We start from the raw sequence: 24,046 nt of genomic DNA, 5'->3' as shown, positions 1-24,046 counted from the left end.
CAAAAGGTGCAACGGGTAGTAATGTCCTGCAAAGTTAATATCTACGTTTTACCAAAATAAATAAACCATAAACAGGATGAATGACTGATCTGATTTTTATAAGGACTTATAAGATATCCAGTTGAAATAGGTTTCTCTAATATGTGGATAATGCTTGAGACTTTTTTTCCTTAAGGTGAAAATACGTATTTTCTTCATATTCATCAAGTTGTAACAGACACACATACACACACACACACACACACACACACACACAAAGACATGCCCACCGTTAAGGGATCAGTTTGCCCTCTCAAAGCCAACACATACAGCATATGCTGCAGAATAACTCCGAATGCTTCTATCATTCTGACTTTGGAGAAGATATTTTTTCCCTTCTTTTTTACTTTTTTTTATCTTTTTTTAATTACTCATCTACTTTCACCTTGTTGTGTGCTTCTTCACCTTTAATTAAAAAAAGTCTTAGCAGACAGGTGAGGATTAGAAATGAAGGTTAAACATCAGTCCATCCACCTCTTCCAATGGTGTATCATAGACAGAGGTGTCAGCAGAGGACCCTGGATGAGAGGCCAGTCTGCCACATGATGTTCACACCCAATCACACACTATGTGAAACTGAAAGATGCCAATTAACCTAATTTGGACTGCAGGAGGAAACTGGAGTACCTGGAGGAAACCTGTGTAACATACAATGCGGCTTAAAAAAATAAGTTTAATATTACCATCTATTTTCCTCATTTGATTTCAGGAATGAATCCCCATTATAAATTCAACTGGATGAACTACAAAAACATTTACAGTACATAGCAATTTTTTTGTTCATTACCAATATTCACTGGTACCTATTTCATCATTGCTTGGGATGTAAATGCCACATTAAGATCTCCGCGCCGCGCTTTGTGAGTCAACAATGATCCTCCATCGTGCATCACGCAGTCTGGCCGAAGGACACATAACCCATTTCACCTTGTCCCCCTGCTCTTTTACTCGACACAATGTCTCATCCTTTGAAAGGTGTCTTAGCACATAGGTGTGAATGGGACCTTCTTCTGCACATAATGACTCACACAAGGCACGTGCAGATTGGAATCCCATCACGTTCACTGTCTGCTGCATTTCCCATAGGTTTTTTCCTGGCTTCTGCCGGTTTTCACCTGCTTCTTTTATCCTGTAATTTCCAGTCCCTCGACAGAGAGATTTGCATATTTTGGCACTGCATCCATTTGCAAGGAGTGCGGAGCCACACAGCGCACACCCATCATAAATGCCCACACGGCTTTGATTCTTCAAAGGTCGTCCTCCATAGCACCAGCCAATCACTGCCTTTGGCTGCAAACCAGAATAAACACTTCAGAAGGTTTGCATCATCCTATGGGATGCTATTACATGCAGCTATTACAGGTCCCAGCTGCTGCATTCCACAATGAAAATGTAACGAAACAAGAATTCATAAATAAGCAATGCCTGTGTCTCTGCATCTATTCTTTCATTTCCATGTGAAAGGGTTACAGTCCAACGACCTTACATGTGCTGTGAGCCCGGGACATGTAGCAATGCCAGGTTGGATTTTCAGGTTGGATCTCAGCATGGAAGGTGAGAAGCCTGATTTTCCAGCTGGGGATGGGAACGCGCTTCCCGAAGCATGATTACTACCTCAGCCAAGCCGGACATGCAGAACTAGCAGTAGACTGAAAAGCCTAAGAGATGGGGGATGTCATCTGTAGTTACATTTTCTTTGCTAGGTGATTAAGGTTAAATTATTATTTTCCACCTCGACATGTTCATTGGGTTATTTCATTTTCCTTAAGCAAGAATAATGACAGTACTGGGGCACTTTCTACATTTTGATGGGGGGGGGTTGGGGCGGCGTTTCATTGCAGTGTAGCCGATGCTCAGTCTGAAATCTCCAAAGAGATTCAGTTAGTTCTGCATACCAGGGGAGTCACTAGACCTAATTTACAGGAGAACATGTCCTTCTAGATATTGCTGTGCTGCCCGATAATCACAAAAAAATCAATTAAATCAATAAGAATTTAATTAAGCAAGTTTTTTTTTCAGTTTTAATCTTGATAATTGGGTTAAACCACACAAATTGTAGGACTGCCCAGATCGACTGGTGCACCGTCATTCATTTCCCATAGTGCCCCAGTATCCCACAACCAGTTCGCTTGCATGCCTTATGCTTGTTTGAAACCATCAAGTTGTAGGCCATACAAAACAATCTTTGAAGACGGATATATGTGAGTATTTAACAGGAGGCAAACCACATAGCAGGCAGCATTAAGGCTAGCATTACATAAAGCCAACCATTGGCCCAGCAGCAAAAACTGTACATTAGTCTGTTAAATCAAAGGCATTGTTTAAGTTGGCACCAAGAATATTTTGTTTCTTTATCAAACAGAAGGAGCATTGTACATTTGACAACTGCTTATTTCGCAAGTGTCGTGTTGTGTTTCTTTTAATTTGGGTAGGAAAATGCACAAAAAAGAAATATGTGAGAAAAAAAACACATTCACTGCTACTGAAATATTTCTCTTAAATCTCAGGGGGGGGGAGGGCATCTCTAAGTGGAAACATTTTGGATGCAGTTTTGCTCAATGATGGTGCGAATCGTGAAGAGGTGAGTAAAAACAGTGGGAGAGCATTTATTTCTGCTTGCACTTATTCAAGAACGTTTGCATGATATAATTTCAAAGTACCTGTTGTTTGTAGTTGTTGTCTGTAGCCGAGTGACTTTAATGGAGGCAATGGAGCCCTGCTTGCGAAATATGTCCTTAAAAGATAAATAAATGGTGTGTCAAGCAGGTGGTTCAGCACATACCTGCCCAGCCCTCACCACTGGCAGACTGGGCTGTGCCCCCCCCTTAATTCGGAGTGTGCGCCAGACAAGCTTCCGTCTAGAAAGGCCCTGCTTTTACCTTCTGCTTTCACAAAGATTGCAGCTGCCTGTTTTCCAAAGGGTGTAACACCGATACACAGCTTCAGATCCGTACCTTTTTAAATGCTCCTATATTTTCACAGCAGTATCCCCGCAGCTGATTGCCAATAGCTTTGAACACACTACCTTTTAGATGTGCACACTTACTGTATTTCATGAGAAATAATTTGAACTGCTCTTACTCTGGAGAGACGGGCTGCTTTAAATGTACCGTGTGAACTCTGAAGGCTATTGGGTGCACTTGAACTTTATGAGTGCCATGAAAAGGGGATGGAAAGCTATCTTATGATGACTCAGGATTTCTCTAGACTGATTTATTCCCTGGGTGTGTGGAAATCTTCATTAGAATTCACCATTGAAATGTCTCATCAAAATTCTTCATCAAAACTAATGGAAAAGAAGCAGCAAACATGCGACGATTTCCCTCGGCACCGAAAACTAAAATTTGACAGTGATTTTCCACATAGTTGCAGAGTTGAACGGTACACAGAAGTGATGGAACATTTAATTTTAGGAGTATTTTTCTGACATTTGTCACTGGATAAAATTATATACCCTTCAGGGAGTATTTGGGGAAAAAACACCAAGGGAATAAGAGGTTCACCAGTATTACTAGATTATTAACAAACATTGTGTTGGGAACACTGGCTGAATCTCACCTGGCTTCCATGTCAGCAACGAACATGATGTATTAATATTACTTGCCGGAATATTGTGAAGTTATATGACTCCTATTGTACTATCATACTTAATCCATGAAAATGAACTAGCCCCAAGGTGACAGGCAATGACATGTAAATGGTATTTTGTAAAGCACTCCAGTCAATAACTCACTGGCATAGCATGCAGAGGGCACTGGCATAGCACTGTATACCCATGTATACAGGCCTTCCTGTGAAGGAATACCCTGAGCTCTTATCTGGCACCATAAAGAAGGAACACAGGTCGATACCAGAACGATAACTGTACAACTAAAACAAAACAAGATAGAGGTTTAACTCAATTAAAGTAACACAAAGAGTCATGCTGAGTCATTTAAGTATGGTGAGCTAGAGTTAAGCTGAATGACTGACTTGGCAGGTCATATCCGGTCATGCCGCAGAGCTTCAAGTCATTAATACTAACAACTCACCAGAGCTGTGCGGAACTGCCTATGTATTCAGTTTAATGGTTTCACTATTAAAATTTAAATTACTCTACACAATTCTCTTATAAAACGGTACACTGGTCCTGGCAGACATCAGTGCCTTTATGTACAATGCATTGCAGGAAAGATCAACCACAAAACCTTAATGTCAAAGTGAGAGCGACATTTTTGGAGGAAAATAAGAGACTTATGAAACTGAAAGACAGCAGTTGCACTTCCCACTGCTTGAAATCCCATGAGAATTGCAAAAAAAAGGAAAAACAATACTTGAGTATAATTAAAATGTAATGCCAGACGTGTGCGTACCGTAGCATGACAGACTTTGCCTGCTGTCTGCATGTTTGGATATTATTCATACAGAAAATTATCACACCTTTAATCAAAAATTAATATTATTTAAAATGAATCAGAATTAAAAAATAAACCTTACTGCACAATTTTTATAATTATTTAAGGAACTCCCAGGTTGTAGTTGCGATCTTTATAGTCATTTTACATGTTCGGTAATAATTGATCAATCTCTTATTACAACCACTTCCAGGCTGAGAGGGATCAATTATTTTATTACAACAAAACCAGCCAATGCACTGTTACTGATAAATTACTTTGCCCATATTGTCATTCGTCCAGCCTATTTCATTTAGTACAAAGACATTAAGGCCATAAAGATAATGAAGGAGCCATATAACCCTTAATACTCAAACTTCTATGTTGTGGTGCTTCCTCCTGTCTTTCATTCCTGACAGGATTATAAATTGTTTGCCGCGTTTTTTCTAGTCTGCCAAACCTGCTTCTGTATTTTTGTGTACCACTGTCCCATCCGGTAGAGCCATGAACTGTGACATCTTCTCTAATCCCCACATTCTGTGGTTCTGCTTCCCCTTCTGACCCTCTTAGGTTGGAATGAAAGGAAAATCAATGCGTTATTCCTTATATATCTTCATTTCTTTAAGATGAATTGGACACAAGATATTTATTTCAAATCGGGTGACTTTCTCATGGTGACATCTTCCAGAGTTGAGGTGGGATTGTCTTAGTGTTTCCTTGAGAATGTTCTTATAGTACTTTTGTAATGTTTTTATTGACAAGATGATTGTATGTATGCAGCACGTCTGTCAGTATATGCATTTCGAGACCCTTTTATATGCTGTGAGCAGTTAAATTCAGAAGTCAAAGTTCATTGCCATCTTTGTGGATGGTGTTCACTTTATGTTCACGTAGTGTGATGGCTCAGAAGCTGGCTTGACTGCTGAAGGGGGAGGATGTGATCTGTTTGCAGTGTAGTCTTTGTGAGTAAATTAAAAGGACAATGCTCTACCGTTTCTTATCTGAAGGCTCTAAACAATGCATTGGGTAATTCAGCGTATAGATAGTTTTATTTGTTAATGCAGCATTTCATTACAACATACCCTGGAGGAGTGAGCTGGGCCTTGTCCATTTAAGATGTGACAACTAAAACTGCATGGCATTTATTTTAAAAGAAAAGATATAGGAAACTCATGGCTACTGAATAACTTCTGGCTATGTTTAAATTGAGCCAATTTGTATAGAGTGCGACGCAGAGCAGTGCCCAGGAGTAGGAGTCATTACCACTTTCAGACCTTCATACGGGAAACAGAAACTCAGGCCAATAGTTCTGTTTTGCTTCAGTTTTGCAAGCTAAAAGCTGGCTGCCTCAACAAAGAGTGGGATATTAATGAGGGGAGGGCAGCCGGTCTGGCAGGTTAACGACTGCCGGGTGCTGACATTTCCGTGGCTGGCAGAATGGGGGGAAGTAGCAACCTGCCACTCGGAGTCATGTTTTTGGAGGTAAGTGCTCTCATTCACTTTCAACTTAGAAACTGAATGCTACACACATTTTTAAAGCAAAACGTTTTGCCAGAAAGGGTTCTCCCAAGGAAAATAACCATGATTTTGAGGAATGAATCAAAACTGACTCTCATTTCCTGACTTCGATGCTCATTGAGCATGTCACCTGTACTTTGGGTAGGCAGTTAGCTGTGTAACTAACACAATAAAATGAGGAGCACATAGGGAATATGAGCCAAGTACTTCGCATTAACTATGATACTGTATGCAGCAGGTTAACATCTCCCTTGTGTGCAAACAGATTCACGAGACACAAGGCTAACCATAAAACTGTGTGGATAGTTCAGGTCCAAAGTAAAAATCCAGACTATGATTTTGTTCCGACCAATGAGTTGTGTATAATGAGTCACAGGAGTCTATTTTGACAATCTAACACAAGCCGTAAAGCACAAAGCAGAACTAACAGTTATGGGCGTGTCCAAATCCATTTAGCTATTTTGACAGTGGAAAAACAGACTTTGCACCGGTGCAAGGCGGGAAAAGGGTTGTCGTAACTTTCTTAATTATTTTGAGGCATGTTTTGGGCATAACATGCAATGAGTCAATGGGAATGGCTCCTCACATGTGATGTGCTTGCGTGCGAGGTGAAAAGGTGTGAGCACATCATCTACGGGAGCACCACTGGTCCACCGAAGCCTTTCAAGGGGAAGCAGGTGAGGGATGAGGTAGTAGTGAGTGTGTCCTGGTTTTCTGGCATCACCAGATCATCCGCGCAGTGCTGAAGGTGGTATATAATGATGTCAGAAGACGGGAAAACGGAGGCCTGCTGCTAAACGAGAGCAGTGGCTGGAAACAGGGACTTAATTGTGCATGCGTGCGTTTTTTATTTAAATTTTGGGTCTGCAGTTCGCAAAATATAAATAAAAGTGCAGTCTTTTTTCAAACAAAATGCAACCCACAGTTTTAAAAGTGTTTTAAAATGTTAAAATAAAAGGCAATAGGGCTGTTATTTTTCTACTCTCACAATTGAGATTCCTTACCAGGCCACAGACGATTCAGCTCTTCTGCCAGCTGACCCCTCCTTGCCCGCGCTGCCGCCAGCGTACACTCCTTTGTTGGCATTGGCACATGCAGTTCAGCATCACACATTCTAAAGTCCTCTAATGTGTCCTCATTTATCTCCAACAGACGTCCATCACGCATGCCAATGCTATGCAACATACAAAATGCCACAAAAAATGCTGCAACCTTCTGAGGGCTGAGTTGTAATGTTCCACCTGACTTATCTAAACATCTGAAACGCATTTCCAGCAATCCAAATGTTTTTTCAATGACAGTATGTGGAAAGTCTTGGTCTGAATGTTTACTTTCTGGTCCTGGTTTAACGGAACAGGGTCCCTTTCAGGTTGGGGTAGTAACAGGTAGGGAGACAAGTATGTAGGCAGATAGGTGGGAGACGGGGTAGTTGGGTAAGTAGGTGTGTTTTATTGGCACCCAGCGGGGAAATTATTAAGTAGCAGAACTGATTATGCACCCTAAAGAAAAAAGAAGACTGCCTCTGCATCTGGCAGTCTGAAATGAAGACAACTGTCAGAGAAACACGAAGCAAGGCGTGAGGGTTTCTCATGGTTACTTGCTGCAGAGGACAGAAAAAAACAGCCTCATTTGACAATACCCACCTCAGAGAGGAAGGACTAGGGGGAATTAGTCAGCCTATTGACTACTTGCAAGGCTGTGACCCCCCCAATGAAGTTATATTAATATTCAAATTAACCTTGGAAGAAATTTGGGATTCCCGTGCAGAATAATACCAGTGCTCAGGTGATGTAACAGATTTCCGAGCGTCATTAATATCCCAGCAGATCTTTGAGATTATTGTAACTTTGAATTCTATTTATTCACCTTGTCCTCGTTTAAATGAACTATTTCTTCCACTGTTTCACCATTTTTATGCTCATGATGTTTGTTACAGATATTTTTTCAATACACAAAGGCCCAAAATAGATTAAGACAATTTGAATTTCCAATTAAAATTTTAATTAATGACGTAAAGGAAATAGTCATTTTAAGGATAGGGATTTGCCCCGTGGGTTTCTACTTCATAATCACCATGTTTTAGAATGCCAATCAGCTTCAAAGTCACTGTGGCAGAAACGCAGCCAGTGTTACAGGTGTGAATCTGTTCCTTTGCTAATGAGGTTTTTTCATCAGTGTAGTAACATTTTTGGTAGGACACTGATTCCAGGAAAAGCACAGCTAAGGCCTTGTTAATTTTACAGTTTAGACTGAGTTGCATTCCCTACAATAATCTCCGTTAAATCAATAACTACATATGCTCCTTTAATGGCAACCAATTCAAATGCTGCAACATCCAATTCCATTAAAAGACTTTGGTGTGCAGATTGTGCAAATTGAATAAAACATGCACCAAAAAAGCACCAATTTATTGTATCTGACTGCCTATATTATAGTTAATTCAATGATAATGCCACAATACGCTTGGAGCAGCATGGAGCTGTTTATGCATCGACCCATAAAGATATGATTCATAAGACATGGGTCACAGAAAATTATGAGACTAAACTTTTTTTTCTACATAAAGCTGAAGCAGCAGGTTTGAAGTTATAAGCCCACACTGTTCCTAACCACACTGTCATTTGTATGCAGACAGACTGTTGATATGAGTACTGCTTGCCTGTTGTACATATCTCAACACCTTGTCAGACAATCATTACAGTGAACAGAATAATAATCAGATATTTGAACAAACCACATGACAGCGACTTATCACAAGCTACATTTTCTTATTTTGCCCTATTTGTGGTTTGTCAGCACTCTATCTGGGACATATACAATTTGTTCTTACTTCCCAGTGTTTTCAATATGCAATATAACATATTAATATTAACAAAATCATTCATTTAAAAATGTGGGCTTGCAGAGAAAGGTAATATTGATGATCCATGCTAACGAGTTTCCTTCCTGACTCTGATAATAAGTAATTTCATTAAGGTCACAAGCATTATCTGTTGGGGTCACACTTGTCCTTCAGCGGAATTCTGTAGCACACAATAATCACTCAGGAACTGCAGTGTTTTATAAGTCTTTGGTTTGTTTGCTTATTGGTTTATAATTTATCTTATACTTTCCAGCCCAGCCCTGAATGACTGTCTGCCCTAAACAAGAGGCGCTGCTTGTCTCTCCAGCCCAGTATTAAACAAAAACATGTTCTTCATCCCTTTGATGTCATCACCCAAATGAATATTTCCACAGTAACACTCACTTTTGCTTGTATTAAAACCAAACCTCATATAAATGATGATATAAATGACGAGATGATGCAATATGTCCATCTGACCATCCGTCTATTTTCCATACTTCTTCAAAGGTCTTTTCCTCACATGTGCACTGATCCTTTGCAACTCCTCAGTGAAAGATCTTAAGAACAAAGGCCCAAAACACCTTTATATTCAGTCATTATATATAGGCTTTCCCAAAACACCACATCAGTGTAGTTTTATATACTGAAAGTAATTGGCAGCCCAACCGTGCTCTTGGACTTTGAAGACGCACTCTACCTATCATCTGTAATAACTTACATCTCAACTGAACAGAATAAAAAGGAAATAAGACTAGATTCTACCCATTAATATAACAAGGTGCTTAAAATTAGAGTGAAATTCAGGATAACTGAGTCATTGTGGACTCTGTAAAGCAACTACAGATGAAGGGTGTTTCATCTTTAATACTTTTATATCTATGTGCTAAATTTAGTGGAAATGGCACTTTACAAGGGGACACTATTCACATGGCACAATGAATAAGCAGAATTCTCTTTAAATGATTCGACATATTTGAATGCGCATTGTTAGAACTTGGAAACAACCTCGCTGCACAGGACCCGTCACAATACCTGCACCACATCATTTACAGGTGACTTTTCTTGACGTATATCGGCGACTTAACAGCAAACTAAAATTCACAGGGCTCAGAAGAGTAATTGCTAGCTCCTAATGTAAATAATTTTCAAAGGCTGCAGTTTGGACACGGTGCTTTGCTTTGAGATGTACAGAAACTGAGATACTGGGATTCACTCGCCCCAATCCTGCCCCACACCTTGCTAACATCTGGACAGATGGACTTCACCCCAGCCACAGCTGCACAGATGACAGACAGCTGTGTTTCACTCCCTCCCTTTCCGCAGTCTGTCTCATCTCCCCAGCATGACACTGTCTACAAGTGTGTCATGAGTGTCACTGCGAATTATTCATCACATGTCAGTCTTTGATTCTTAAGGCTGCTTTCCATCATGTGCTCAGCAAGACCACTAGGCTGTGCACAGTTACCATCCGGAAGGATGGGAATAAGAATTCAACAAGACTTTCTATTTAAATTTCAAAAAGTCAACATAAGCTATATTACAGAAAGAATTGTTCCATTTCAAAGACATTCTACTATTATCTTTGTATATGCATAAGCATGTTCCTGGCTTCAGAAATATTATATTATATTATAATTTAATTAAGTAGTTCTTTTATTTCTGTTAACACCCACGGAGGGAAAAGGTAGTCAGCTTATCTGCAGCAATAGAATAATAATTGCTTTTGATGTGAACAGCTTTGCAGTCAGGTAACAGAAAACTCCACCTTCTATGTTTAGCATGTCTGTGATTTTATTCTTTTTTTTCCTAACAAACGAAGGATGTAAATATTTGCAGTCAGACATTTAAAATTGTTTGATATTTTACCTGCAGAAATTCTTGTTGAAAAAAAATGTACTTACATAATGAATGTGGAATAGCTACTAAAACATCATTTAAACAATCAGCTATGAATAACTACATATCTATCACACGGAGAATTGCACACATTGTGTAATTTTACCATCAGGTCCCAGAGCAAGGGCTGTAACTCTAAAACAGTCCAGGGAATCAGCAGGGATTATCTGACTTTGTTTTTGATTGTATATTACTTTCAATAAAAGAAACTGCAGGTAAGGATGGGGAGCATGTGCTGGTACAGCGTGTGGCCGCACCCACAACACGGCGAAACTCCTCTGGATCCTGGCTGGCGACCGACCAGGCTGACACACAGTCCAGTCCCACCCTCTGGAAATGTCCCTCCGTCTGCTGCAGCCACGTGTCACGTGGGCGTCCCCTCGGCCTGGTCCAGCCGCTCAGGTCCTCAGCAACGAGGATCCTGTGAGCCAGATCACCCTCAGGGAAACATGCCACATGGCTGCAATGCCATAACTGAACGCACCCTCATAATGCAGGTAATGTGCCTCATTCGGGACTCCTCTACCAACTGCTCGTTTGACACAAAGTCAAACCAGCAGTCCCCAAGGATTCTCCAAAGAGGCACAGTACTGAAGGAAGTCCTGTCTTCATCGCAGCTCACTAGATAGTGTCTGTGTCTCACAGCCATACAGCAAGGCAGGGAGGACCAGAACTCTAAAGACTTGGACCTTCGTCCTCTTGCAAAGGTATCAGGAGCACCACACACCCCTTTCCAGCGACCTCATGACCCCCCATGCTCTCCCAAACCGTCTACTGATGTCATAGGAAGAGTCACCAGAGACATGTCGAGGTAAGCGAATCTCTCGACAAAGTCAACGGTCAGTTGGGATGATGCCTGACTCCCAAATGGAAGCAAAGATTCCCCACAATGCCAGGAGTACAGGATTACCACCAGCCTGGAGAAGTTCATCCCCGATACCACAGATCCCTGCGGCCTTCCCGGCCCCCAGCTGTTTCACCACCTGTGCAATCTCAGTGAGATTGGATGGGTCACAGTTGATTGGAGGCTCAGCCTCAAGAACCGCAGATCAAGAGATCCTCGCTGGAGGACCAGCTTTAAACAACTGCTCAAAGGAGTCAGTCCAGCAGGTTAGTTTCATCCGTAAGCACTGTTCCATCACCCACCCTGACTGCAAGTCTCTGAGGAACAGTTTCAGATGCACATGATGCTTTGATTCCTCTGTAAGGAATCTGTGACCACAGATAGTGTATGACCTGCTCACAGATTCATCTTACAATCGGCTCCTTATCTGCCCTCAGAGCCTTCTCAGTCATCCACCTCAGTTACTGGTACAGACCAAGTTGCTACCAAGTCATGCGCTGCGACTCCTCTTGATAATATCCAGAGTGCCCTGTGAGATGAAGAACCTCCTTCTGGGAACACCAGCAACACCAACACAACCCTCAGCAACCTTCAGGATCTTATCATGGAAGGTCTCCCACATCACGTAGTAGTAGCCTACTGGATCTAAGCTAAATCTTCAGCAACAGCAAGTCTGTGGTCAGAATTCAGAAATGGGGCACTTCTGTAGACCCTGCAGTTTTGCAGGAGCCTCCAGCGTTAGCCCACAAGGATGTGATTGATCGATCTTCGCCTCACCACCAGTATTGGAGTACCAAGTCCAACGGTGGGTCCAACAGTGACCCACAGCCCCTGACTATTCACAAAGTCAAGGAACATGGACCCATGGGCACTGACACAATTCTCATAGCCAGCTCTGTCAGTGCCAATGGTCGCATTGAAGCCACCCATGACCAGAGGAGTGTCACGTCATGGGCATCCATGAACCACTAAGTGAAGTTGCAAGTAAAATGTCTCCCTCAACAAGACATCACTTACCATGGTCAGAGCATACACTGGGACAACAGACAAGACACCCAAGGAGTGCCTTAGCCTGAGTCTCATAATACTCTCTTTGAAAGGAGTGACATCAAACACTATTGGGAGGAGTAAATCTGCTACAGCAACAGCTACTCCCTGAGTATGGCAGTAATCAGACCAAAAGTAGGTGTACCCACCTACAGAAATCTGGCCACTCCCCGCTCTATGTTCCTCCGAAAGTGCCGCCACCAAAATGTAGAGTTCATGAAGCTCCTTCGACAGTAGAGAAATATGGTCATCTTGCCAGAGAGACAAGACATTCCACATGCTTACCCAGTTGAGCCGCCTCAAACTGGGACGCAAGTGCCGCCATGTAGCAAACGACGCCTCAGCACCACTCCAGCCCCAATCCCCAACAGGCCTGATCCTATTAGCTCTCTGACAGTTTTGACTCGTCCGTGGATAAGGCTCCCAAAGGCTTTCCCACATTCCCTTCATGTTGCCTGCAGCCCTCCTATGGGCGGCGGCAACAAATCTACTTCTCCCAGGGAGAGCAGAAGGGTGTTGTGCCTGTTTAGACTGAGCTGTTGTGAGTTGTTTTATGGTGGCTGGAATTCCACTGAGTTTAATTTCATACCCAAGACATGCAGCTGCAACTGCAAAATAAATATCTTGTCATGTACCCATCACGTCTATTGCAGCCTGTTTCAAGAAGCTATATTTTTGGGTCATCAGGTTTACTTGTCAGATATAAGTACAGGTGTATAGTAACAAAGTACAGACACTTTGTTACTGTATTTATTTCGGGACTTTTAATATTTTAAGTTGTTGCAACTTTTACTTTCACTTCACTACATTTCTGAGCTAAATAGTGACTTTTTACTGCAATATATTCTGCATGACCATTATTACAGACCCAATTAGAAAAAAAAATAGTACTGTATACTAAGCACTCGGTAGGGCTGATTCTGAGCAAATTATGAATCATGTGTAGCAGAGCATGTGAGCGGAGTGGAGCGGTGAGAATTTCCGCTCCTCGCTCACTAGGCTGTTGGCTCCGCCCGCTCCTCCGCTCTAATTCGCACTACGCCGCTCCGCTCAACACCGCTCTTTGCTCCACTAAAATTTCCTCCCGCTCCAGTCAAAACGCTCCACGCTCGCTCCAATTTAAAAGAGGGACAAAAATCTGCATGCCTAACAAATGTCACCTTAAACCGAAACCTTATATCATAAAGAAATATGAGCAACGGCAATAAAGGAATCAGTGGGCTTAATAGCCTAAAGAAATTTCTCCAGGCCACACATGTTTTTTTTTTTACCTCATTCAGAATCGAGATTGCAATTTTCTTTCAGAATTCTTGAGCAATATATTTCTTTATCATTATTATTATTATTTTGCATTGCGTATCGTCTTTATGAAGATCGAACAAACCGTATCGTAGAGATGCGTGATGTATTGGTTAACATATCTATATCACCGTCTGACATTTAAACTTTTTCAATATTCAAAGTTAGCAGAACTAGAGCCACTACTACAATAATAGAGGTTATTGCACTAGATGATCAGGACGAGGCTTTTATTCAGTTCATTCACCATTTATAGCAGGTGTAAAAATTCTGGCCCATGAAAAGTAACTGCACCAGCAAGCTGGCAAGTTTCATTCTTCTGAATAAAAAGAAAACATGCGACTGAGTTGTCCTTATTGTTTGTATGTATGTTACATTTACATGGCGCTTTTCAAGGCACCCGAAGAGCTTTACAGAACCAATGGGGAGCCACTTCAACCACCACCTCTGTGTATCATCCACCTGGATGATGCGACGGCAGCCATTCTGTGCCAGTTTATTCACCACACAGTAACTAAAGTGGTGAAGGGGCAGAAGAGAATTCACCAATTACATATAAGGGATGATTAAGAGGCCAAATTTGAAAGGGCCACAGCGGGCAATCTTTAGGCAAGATATTGGGGTACCATCCTAACTCTTTCAAAAGATACGCAGGAGTCTTTTGCTACCTCAGAGAGTCAGGATGACAGTTTTACATCTCATCTGAAGGACAGCACCATTATTAGAGCACAGTGTCTCTGTCACTATACCCGGATTCACACAAGCCACCAGCTGGGCTAACCTGTTGGCCACACCATCACTTCATCCAGCAGCTCAGCTTTCCTAGTTGGTCTCTCATCCAAATACTGGCCAGGCCCAAGCCTGCTTACCTTAAGATGGATTACCTAAGCCTCCACTACAGGTGGGGGCAACTGCTACACTGAAACCAAAAAGGCTACATTCAAACCTCTCTTGAGTGAATGGTCGGTGGCTTTTTGTAAAATCAATAGATTTTAATGTATAGTCCTTTTTTACTTAAGTAGTTTTAGTTGAATAGTATGTTACTGGATTACATTTACTTTTACTTGAGTAACATTATGGTGTGGTATCTGTATATTTGCTTAAATAAACCACTGGATTTAAGGTGGTTTGGGCTAAATCTAAGTAAACAAAGATAAAGTCCACTTAAACTAACCTCTCAGCTTGGAGGGAGCACAAACATGGGCTGCCTGGGGAGACAGCAAAAACGTGGACTGTCTGTTGGCCCCTGAGGACCGGGTTGAAAAACTGTTCTACACGTCTTTGCTTCCTCCAGTTAGCCCTCCAGCCTGCCGCACTTCGGTAGGCTCTAATCCGTGCTGTATTTCAAGCAAACTCATTGTTCAATATCTAACTGACTCCTCTCTTCTGTGTTACATTGCCTTTGGTGGATGTATGCAGATGCATGTCTCAGTGTGCAAGTTTAATGTATGTATTTCAAAAATTTTAAATTACATTGTCAATGTAAGGAACACATAATAACTAAGAGTAATATTTTGTGGAAAACAGTGCCACAGTTGCTTAAGATATAGCATTGATATCCCATAACTATAACTGGTTGGTTGCAGTCTACTCCCAGATTCCAGAGTTCTTGTGGGTTTTCAACCATAATCAAAGTCATTGTTGTCAAACCCGTAACTCATAATCACCTTCAGTGATTAAATGTGCATGTGTGAGGTGCCTGTGATGATCTTCTGTAGAGATATGCTGTCCTGATGATCATGTACCTTCCATAGACCCTGAGCTTTCTGGAATCTGCCTTGCCACAACCCTGCAGTCATATACAGTTATTTAAAATGGATGGATTTTAGTTTTGTGTTGTGGTGTTGTGCTTGACGTGTACAAACTCATTGTTTTTCATATTTCATTAGGACCCTTCTTGCTTCTAGTGACAAACATATCTGTTCTTCCATTTCTGTTTACACAGTTGTACAATATCAGATCTCATTCCCTGTCTCCTGACTAATTTAGGCACCACGTTCTCATATTTTCATTGACCTATGAGGCAGAACAGACTCACGTGATTTATTAACTGATTCCAGAGAGAAAATGCCATCAAAGAAGTAATTACTTGCTATATCTATTTCTGTCCATTTTTTCCCTGTTGCTATAAATGAGCTGCAGAACTCCTTTTGTTTCTGTGCACATTAATACTTATAAGCACACAGACATCAAACATATTAATTCTGAGTGACTGGCAGTTATGATGATTCTACAAATCGATATCAGTCAAAATCAGAGTCAGAGGTCAAATGGATCACAGCAAATGAATATTCATAAAGACTTGCTTTGCATTCCTTTTGAGTGCGAATCGCTTGTAAAATTACTTTTCATGTTCTCCAGTTGTCTAATGGAACAACATCATTTCCACCTGACTAGTATTGAACAATAAAAGTGTGGTATAGGTGGAACGAAAATATGCCTTCAAGTCAGCCGTGTTTGACAACAACATTTATCTCTGCTCTATGAATTCTAGGTTTTCTTAGGAAATCATTACTATATTGTTAAAACTGTACAATAACAATGAACTTTCCTGCAAGACATAACATAATTTAGGATTTCAACTGCAAGGATAAAAATGGCTCTAATATCCTGGTGTTAAAGTCTTATTTTTCGCTTGGGAAGAATCCTTGGCTAAGAAGTTCCATTTGACAAATCCATCACTGAAATGCCACATAGCGGTTTAGGATAATATGGGATTCTGTCCTAGATATTCCATATAAAAGCTGCACCACTTTCGCATAATCCAGTTCTGGATATGAGAAAACTAACAGCCAAAATAAAACAGCCATTGAATGAATTGGGAAGCATTTATAAGTTATATACTTTGTATTGTGTGGTTTGGGGATGCAGTGATAGGTCTACTGTCAGGGATGAGGGGTTGAAGACATCCAATCACATGAATGTGCTTTTCTAAATGACCCATAGTGTGTTTGTATATATATGTGCAAGCATTTGCACTGTGACTGGTTTGGCATCCTGTCCAGGGCGCCTTATTCAATTCAATTCAATTCAATTCAATTTTATTTATATAGCGCATTATCACAACGTTACATTGTCTCAATGCGCTTTACATTTCTGCCTCGTAAGGACCCCCCATTGAGTAAGCCAAAGGCAACGGTGGCAAGGAAAAACTCCCTAAGAGGAAGAAACCTTGGGAGGAACCAGACCCAAAGGGGGAGCCCATCCTCCAGGGGCCGGCAGATGAGTCAAACAAACAAGATGAAATGACTAAGCTAATACAGGGGTTGAAATATATGTTTCAATGCAGCGGCCGACCGGTGCAGGCACGTGGTGCTTGATGCACGATGGCTGGATTAATAGAGGCACAGCCGCAGGGAAGGATGGCGAGGCATCGTGTTGAGCCAAGGGCAGGCAGGTTGGAGGGTAGTTGCCGGTGGTGGAGGTAAGTGTCTTGTAGGCAGCAGAGGCATAAATTCTTCAACGACATTGTGCTCCAGGGAGCACACCCCAGAAGGGGTGAGGGAGGAAGTAAGAAAAAAATTGTGTATTAGTCACAGTTGAGGAAACCTAGAGGCAGTGCAAGCAAACTGATCGAGTGCAATATTCGTCTAGGCTCCGGCAGATCTGGGTATAGCAGCATGAGAAAGAGGGAGAGACAGGCGGGAACACAGGCATGGGGACTCCCTGAACATCAGCACTCTAGTGTAGAGCTAGAGTGACAGCACTGACGCCTCAGTTTATCCAAAGCCAATGACACCGATCCCCACCCAGCTCATCACCTCATACTGTTAGTCTGACTGGGAGTGAGGGACTAGCTGGAACCAGAACTAGGTTTCCTATACGCTAAGCTATACAAGTGCGTTTTTAATCTAGACTTGAAAAGTGAGAGTGTGCCTGAATCCCGCACATCCGCCGGGAGACCATTCCACAGCTGCGGAGCTCTGTAGGAGAATGCTCTGCAGCCTGCCGTAGCCCTGTCTACTTTAGGAACTAATAGATATCCTGCTCCTTGTGAACGAAGCAGGCGAGAAGGGTTGTAAGGGACCAGAAGATCATTAAGATATTGTGGTGCAAGGCCATTCAGAGTTTTGTAGGTCAATAGCAATAATTTGTAAGCAATCCTAAACTTGACCGGTAGCCAGTGCAGGGAAGACAGGATAGGGCTAATGTGATCAAATTTTTTAGTTTTTGTGAGAACTCTGGCAGCTGCATTTTGTACTAACTGAAGTTTATGTAGGGATCCAGATGGACAACCCGAAAGGAGGGCATTGCAGTAGTCCAATCTAGAAGTTATAAAGGCATGTATTAGTTTTTCTGCATCTTGAAAGGAAAGCATCTTCCGAAGCTTGGCTATGTTCCGTAGATGGTAAAATGCCGTACTGGTAATGCTATTTATGTGAGCACTGAAGCAGAGGTCGGAGTCTACCAGGACACCAAGATTTCTGACCACTGTTTTAAATTGAGTAGGGAGGCCGCTAGGGTTGGGGTTTACAAACTTATTGCGGGCCTCCTTAGGACCGATTAAAAGAACCTCAGTTTTTTCGGTATTTAACATGAGGAAATTCCTTGCCATCCAACAACGGATGTCTAGCAGACAGTCGGCTAAAGAAGAGAGCTGGGATGCGTCACTAGGTTTGACAGATAGATACAATTGTGTATCATCAGCATAACAATGAAAATTAACACTGTAATTTCTAATTATGTTACCAAGCGGTAGCATATATAGATTGAACAGTAGTGGGCCCAACACTGATCCCTGCGGGACACCATATGTTACTTTAGTGGCTATGGATGACTCATTGTTTACATGGACAAACTGGTAACGATCAGTTAAATACGAACGAAACCACAGTAGTGCTGTCCCTTTAATGCCAATCAATGTTTCCAACCAGTCCAAAAGAATATTATGGTCTACAGTATCGAATGCTGCAGTTAGATCCAGTAAGAATAATAGCGATATACAGCCACGGTCGGAAGCCATAAGCAAGTCGTTTATCACTTTGACTAAGGCCGTTTCTGTGCTATGATTGGGTCTGAAACCAGACTGATATAGCTCGTTAGCATTATTATCTTGGAGAAAGGAAGACAGCTGGTGAGCAACAACTTTCTCTAGAATTTTAGAAATGAAGGGAACATTTGAGATGGGTCTATAGTTTCCTAAGTCACTAGGTTCAAGATTTGGTTTCTTTAAGATAGGTCTAATAACAGCCATTTTAAAAGATTTAGGAACATATCCAAGACTAAGAGATGAGTTTAACAAATTTAACAATGTAGTACTAATCAGTGGTGCAATTTCCTTAAGTAGATTGGTGGGTATTGGGTCAACAAGGCTAGTAGTGGGTTTGCAAGAGGAAATTAACTGAAGCAGTTCTGTCTGCACTACAGGAGTGAAACATTCAAAGGTGTTATCATTAGTACTAATAACACTAGCGCTAGCAGAGGATTGGTGGTTGTGTGCAACCGTGGGCGTGCTCGTGATGGTATGTCTAATCGTGGTTATTTTATTATTAAAAAACGCAATAAAGGCATCACTACCAAGAGCTTCTGGGACTTGTGAGTTTAACATTGAACAATTCTTTGTTAACCTAGATACAGATTCAAATAGGAATTTAGGATTGGTTTTGTTATTTTCTATTAGTTTAGAGAGATACATAGACCTAGCAGTCATTAGTGCATGTCTATACTTAGACAGGCTCTCTTTCCAGGCAAATCTAAAAACTCCTAATTTTGTTGACCGCCATTTGCGTTCTAGCTTTCGTGAAGCTTGTTTAAGTTCACGTGTACGGTTAGAGTACCAGGGGGCAGGTTTCTTATCTCTATGTTTTATTTTCTTGAGTGGTGCTACATGATCAAGAGTGGTACGAAATGATTCTACCATGTTCACGGTTACCTGTTCAAGTTCATTTACGCATGATACTTCAGAGGTTAGGTTAAAGGACTGTGGGAGCTGTTCCAGAAAAGTTGTAGCGGATAATGAGGCTATGGAACGTCTAGTATCGTACCTCTGGCCTGGGGCCTTAGGGGAGTTATGTTGTATTTGAAATGTTAAAAGGTAATGATCTGAAAGTAGAGGATTCTGAGGGATAATTGATATGTGTTCTACCAGGACACCATGACTAAGAATCAGGTCTAGGGTGTGGTTACAGGCATGAGTTGGCCCAGTTACATTCTGATGTACACCGACAGAGTCAAGAATGGTAGTAAATGCTTTTGTTACTGGATCACTTTCATTTTCCATATGAATATTAAAATCACCAACAATCAAGGCCTTGTCGCTAGTAACCACCAAGCTTGTTAAGAAATCTGCAAATTCCTTAAGGAAATTGCTATAGGGGCCTGGCAGTCTATACACAATGGCAATGGTGATTGGAGGTGTAGAACTACACTTAGATGTGCTAGCAAGACTTAGAATAATAAATTCAAACGTACTAAAGCTATAACCAGTATTTTCACGCACTCCTAGGTCGGTCTTAAATATTGCAGCAACTCCGCCACCTTTGCGATCGGGTCGAGGATTATGCCTATAGCTATATTCAGCTGGAGTGGATTCATTTAGTGCCATGAACTCATTCGGTTTTACCCAAGTCTCAGTAAGACATAGGGCACTAAGATTAGAATCAGTAATGATTTCATTTACGAGGAATGTCTTAGGAGCCAGCGATCTAATGTTCAGGAGTCCAAGTTTTAGGTTTGCATTACACCTACTATCCAGAGTTGAAATAGGTCTAATTTCTCTAAGGTTTGTAAGACACGAACTACGATGGAATGACCCCCCACGATTAAAACCGCGGGGAACAGACAGTCTCAATAATATGAAGCCTGGGTGACGACTCTAAGCGACTAGCAGGCGGTCGGTTAAGCCGTTTTGCCTGCCGCCTTGGCTTGGCTCTGGTTAGTCAGCAATCTGCCCTAAGACTGTGAGCTATGCTTTTTGACAGGAGATCGGCACCAGCCCACGTGGGGTGAATACCGTCCCTCTTCAAAAGCCAAGGCCTACCCCAGAATGTCCGCCAGTGGTCTATATAACCCACACCATTTATCGGGCACCATTCCGACAGCCAGCGATGCAGCGACGATAATCTGCTGTATATTTCGTCGCCACGTCTAGCAGGGATGGGGCCAGAGCATGTTACTGACGCGGACATCTTCTTCGCAAGGCTGCACACCGCTATGAAATTTGCTTTAGAGATCTCCGATTGCCTCAATCGGACATCATTTGTGCCGACGTGGATAACAATATGCGAATACTTACGTTTACTCTTACCCAGCACTTTTAAGTTTGATAAGATGTCAGTCGCTCTGGCACCAGGGAGACAATTAACTACGGCCGCTGGAATCGCTACTCTCACGTCTCTTAGCATAGAATCGCCGATTACCAGAGCGCTTTCGACAGGCGGCTCAGTGGGTGTTTCACTGAGTGGGGAGAACCTGTTGGAAACGCGAATGGGTGAATGGTGCTGGTGTGAGTCCTGTTTGGACTTACGGTTATGCCGCCGGGTCATCACCCACTCGCCTTGCTGCGAAGGCCCTGCTGCCGGAGCCGGGGGAGACTGGCTCACTATAGCGGACATATCTGGAGCCGCTAACACTGCGTCAATAACACTCTCACTCTCCGGAATCTCTCGTAACGTCCGGATGCGTCCCTCTAAGTCTGCGATCTTCTCCGTCAGCCTGGCAACTAGCTTACACTTATCGCAGACAAACGTACCGCTAATGACGGGAGAAGTATAACTAAACATACTGCACTCGGAGCAAACGACAGGAGCCATAGTGATATACTTACGTTTAGCGGGGAAAAACTCCGGGGGCAGAGGCGATTAATCCGTCGTGGATTTGGAAGATTATCAGGAGACTATTAAGCTTGCCAAGATTTATCCGATTGCTTAATTATAACTCTAAGTATTATTTGGGTTATAGTTATAGTTTAAAAGTTCGCGCCGTAGCAACCAGTCTCGCTCACGCAGGAAACAGCACACAGGAAACAGCCTTACGTTTACTCTTAGCCAGCACTTTTAAGTTTGATAAGATGTCGGTCGCTCTGGCACCAGGGAGACAATTAACTATGGCCGCTGGAGTCGCTACTCTCACGTTTCTTAGCATAGAATCGCCGATTACCAGAGCGCTTTCAACAGGTGGCTCAGTGGGTGTTTCACTGAGTGGGGAGAACCTGTTGGAAACGCGAATGGGTGAATGGTGCCGGTGTGAGTCCTGTTTGGACTTATCGCAGACAAACGGGACATGCTCCAAACCCCACTCCTGTGACTTTATAGTGGATATGTGGTTAGAAGATGATTGATGTTTTTTTTATATATACAGTATATCCATCCATCCATCCATCCATTTACTTCCGCTTATCCGAGGTCGGGTCGCGGGGGCAGCAGTCTCAGCAGGGAAACCCAGACTTCCCTCTCCCCGGCCACTTCCTCCAGCTCCTCTGGGGGGATCCCAAGGTGTTCCCAGGCCAGCCGAGAGATATAGTCTCTCCAGCGTGTCCTGGGTCTTCCCCGGGGCCTCCTCCCAGTGGGACATGCCCGGAACACCTTACCAGGGAGGCGTCCAGGAGGCATCCTAAGCAGATGCCCGAGCCACCTCATCTGGCTCCTCTCAATGCGGAGGAGCAGCGGCTCTACTCTGAGTCCCTCCCGAATGACCGAGCTCCTCACCCTATCTCTAAGGGAGAGCCCAGCCACCCTGCGGAGAAAGCTCATAACCATAGGTGAGGGTAGGAATGTAGATCGACCGGTAAATCGAGAGCTTTGCCTTTTGGCTCAGCTCCTTCTTCACCACGACAGACCGATGCAGCGCCCGCATCACTGCTGACGCCGCACCGTTCTGCCTGTCGATCTCCCGCTCCATCCCTCCCTCACTCGTGAACAAGACCCCGAGATACTTAAACTTGGGGAAGGACCTCCTCCCCGACCTGGAGAGAGCACTCCACCCTTTTCCGGCTGAGGACCATGGTCTCGGATTTGGAGGTGCTGATTTTCATTCCAGCCGCTTCACACTCGGCTGCGAACTGTTCCAGTGAGAGCCGAAGGTCACGGTCTGATGAGACCAACAGAACCACATCATCTGCAAAAAGTAGAGACCTAATCCTGAGGTCACCAAACCGGACACCCTCAACACCCTGGCTGCGCCTAGAAATTCTGTCCATAAAGGTTCTGAACAGAATCGGTGATAAAGGGCAGCCCTGGCGGAGTCCAACCCTCACCGGGAACGAGTCCAACTTACTGCTGGCAATGTGGACCAAGCTCTGACACCGTTCGTACAGGGACTGAACAGCCCTTATAAGGCAGTCCGGCACCCCGTACTCCCGGAGCACTCCCCACAGGACTCCCCGAGGGACGCGGTCGAATGCCTTCTCCAAGTCCACAAAGCACATGTACTGTAGACTGGTTGGGCAAACTCCCACACACCCTCCAGGACCCTGCCGAGAGTATAGAGCTGGTCCACTGTTCCACGGCCAGGGTGAAAACCACACTGCTCCTCCTGAATCCGAGGTTCGACTATCCGACGGACCCTCCTCTCCAGCACCCCCGAATAGACCTTACCAGGGAGGCTGAGGAGAGTGATCCCCCTATAGTTGGAACACACCCTCCGGTCTCCCTTCTTAAAGATGGGGACCACCACCCCGGTCTGCCAATCCAGAGGCACCGCCCCCGATGTGCACGCAATGCCGCAGATGCGTGTCAACCAAGACAGCCCCGCAACGTCCAGAGCCTTGACGAACTCCGGCCGGATCTCATCCACCCCCGGGGCCCAGCCACCAAGGAGCTTTTTAACCACCTCAGTAACCTCTGCCCCAGAGATAGGTAAGTCCACCCCCAAGTCCCCAGACTCTGCTTCCTCATTGTCGGTGGGATTGAGGAGGTCTTCGAAGTATTCCTTCCACCGACCCACAACGTCCCGAGCTGAGGTCAGCAGAGCACCATCCCCACCATAAACAGTGTTGATGCTGCACCGCTTTCCTGCCCTGAGACGCCGGATGGTGGACCAGAATCTCCTCGAAGCCGTCCGGAAGTCATTCTCCATGGCCTCGCCAAACTCCTCCCATACCCGAGTTTTTGCCTCAGCGACCGCCGAAGCCGCGTTCCGCTTAGCCTGCCGGTACTCATCAGCTGCTTCCGGAGTCCCACAGGCCAAAAAGGCCGGATAGGACTCCTTCTTCAGCTTGACGGCATCCCTCACCACCGGTGTCCACCA

At 43.4% G+C, this 24,046-nt stretch overlaps 1 protein-coding gene across 1 annotated transcript; it reads right to left on the bottom strand.

Moving 5' to 3' along the window:
* Positions 1–20,599: 20,599 nt before the first annotated feature.
* LOC140581219 (uncharacterized) lies at positions 20,600–21,612 on the bottom strand. The gene has a single exon (XM_072703109.1). It carries the CDS (start codon positions 21,610–21,612, stop codon positions 20,740–20,742), a length of 873 nt encoding a protein of 290 aa, XP_072559210.1. The 3' UTR covers positions 20,600–20,739.
* Between the last annotated feature and the right edge of the window lie 2,434 nt (positions 21,613–24,046).

The sequence above is a fragment of the Paramormyrops kingsleyae genome, chromosome 19 (genome assembly GCF_048594095.1).
Source record: "Paramormyrops kingsleyae isolate MSU_618 chromosome 19, PKINGS_0.4, whole genome shotgun sequence".
Classification (NCBI taxonomy): domain Eukaryota; kingdom Metazoa; phylum Chordata; class Actinopteri; order Osteoglossiformes; family Mormyridae; genus Paramormyrops; species Paramormyrops kingsleyae.
This window is presented reverse-complemented; position numbering and strand designations above follow the sequence as displayed.

What these genes read in the sequence shown, in the direction of transcription:
- LOC140581219 (XM_072703109.1), bottom strand. Translation starts at nt 21,612, where the DNA reads ATGGCTCCTGTCGTTTGCTCCGAGTGCAGTATGTTTAGTTATACTTCT.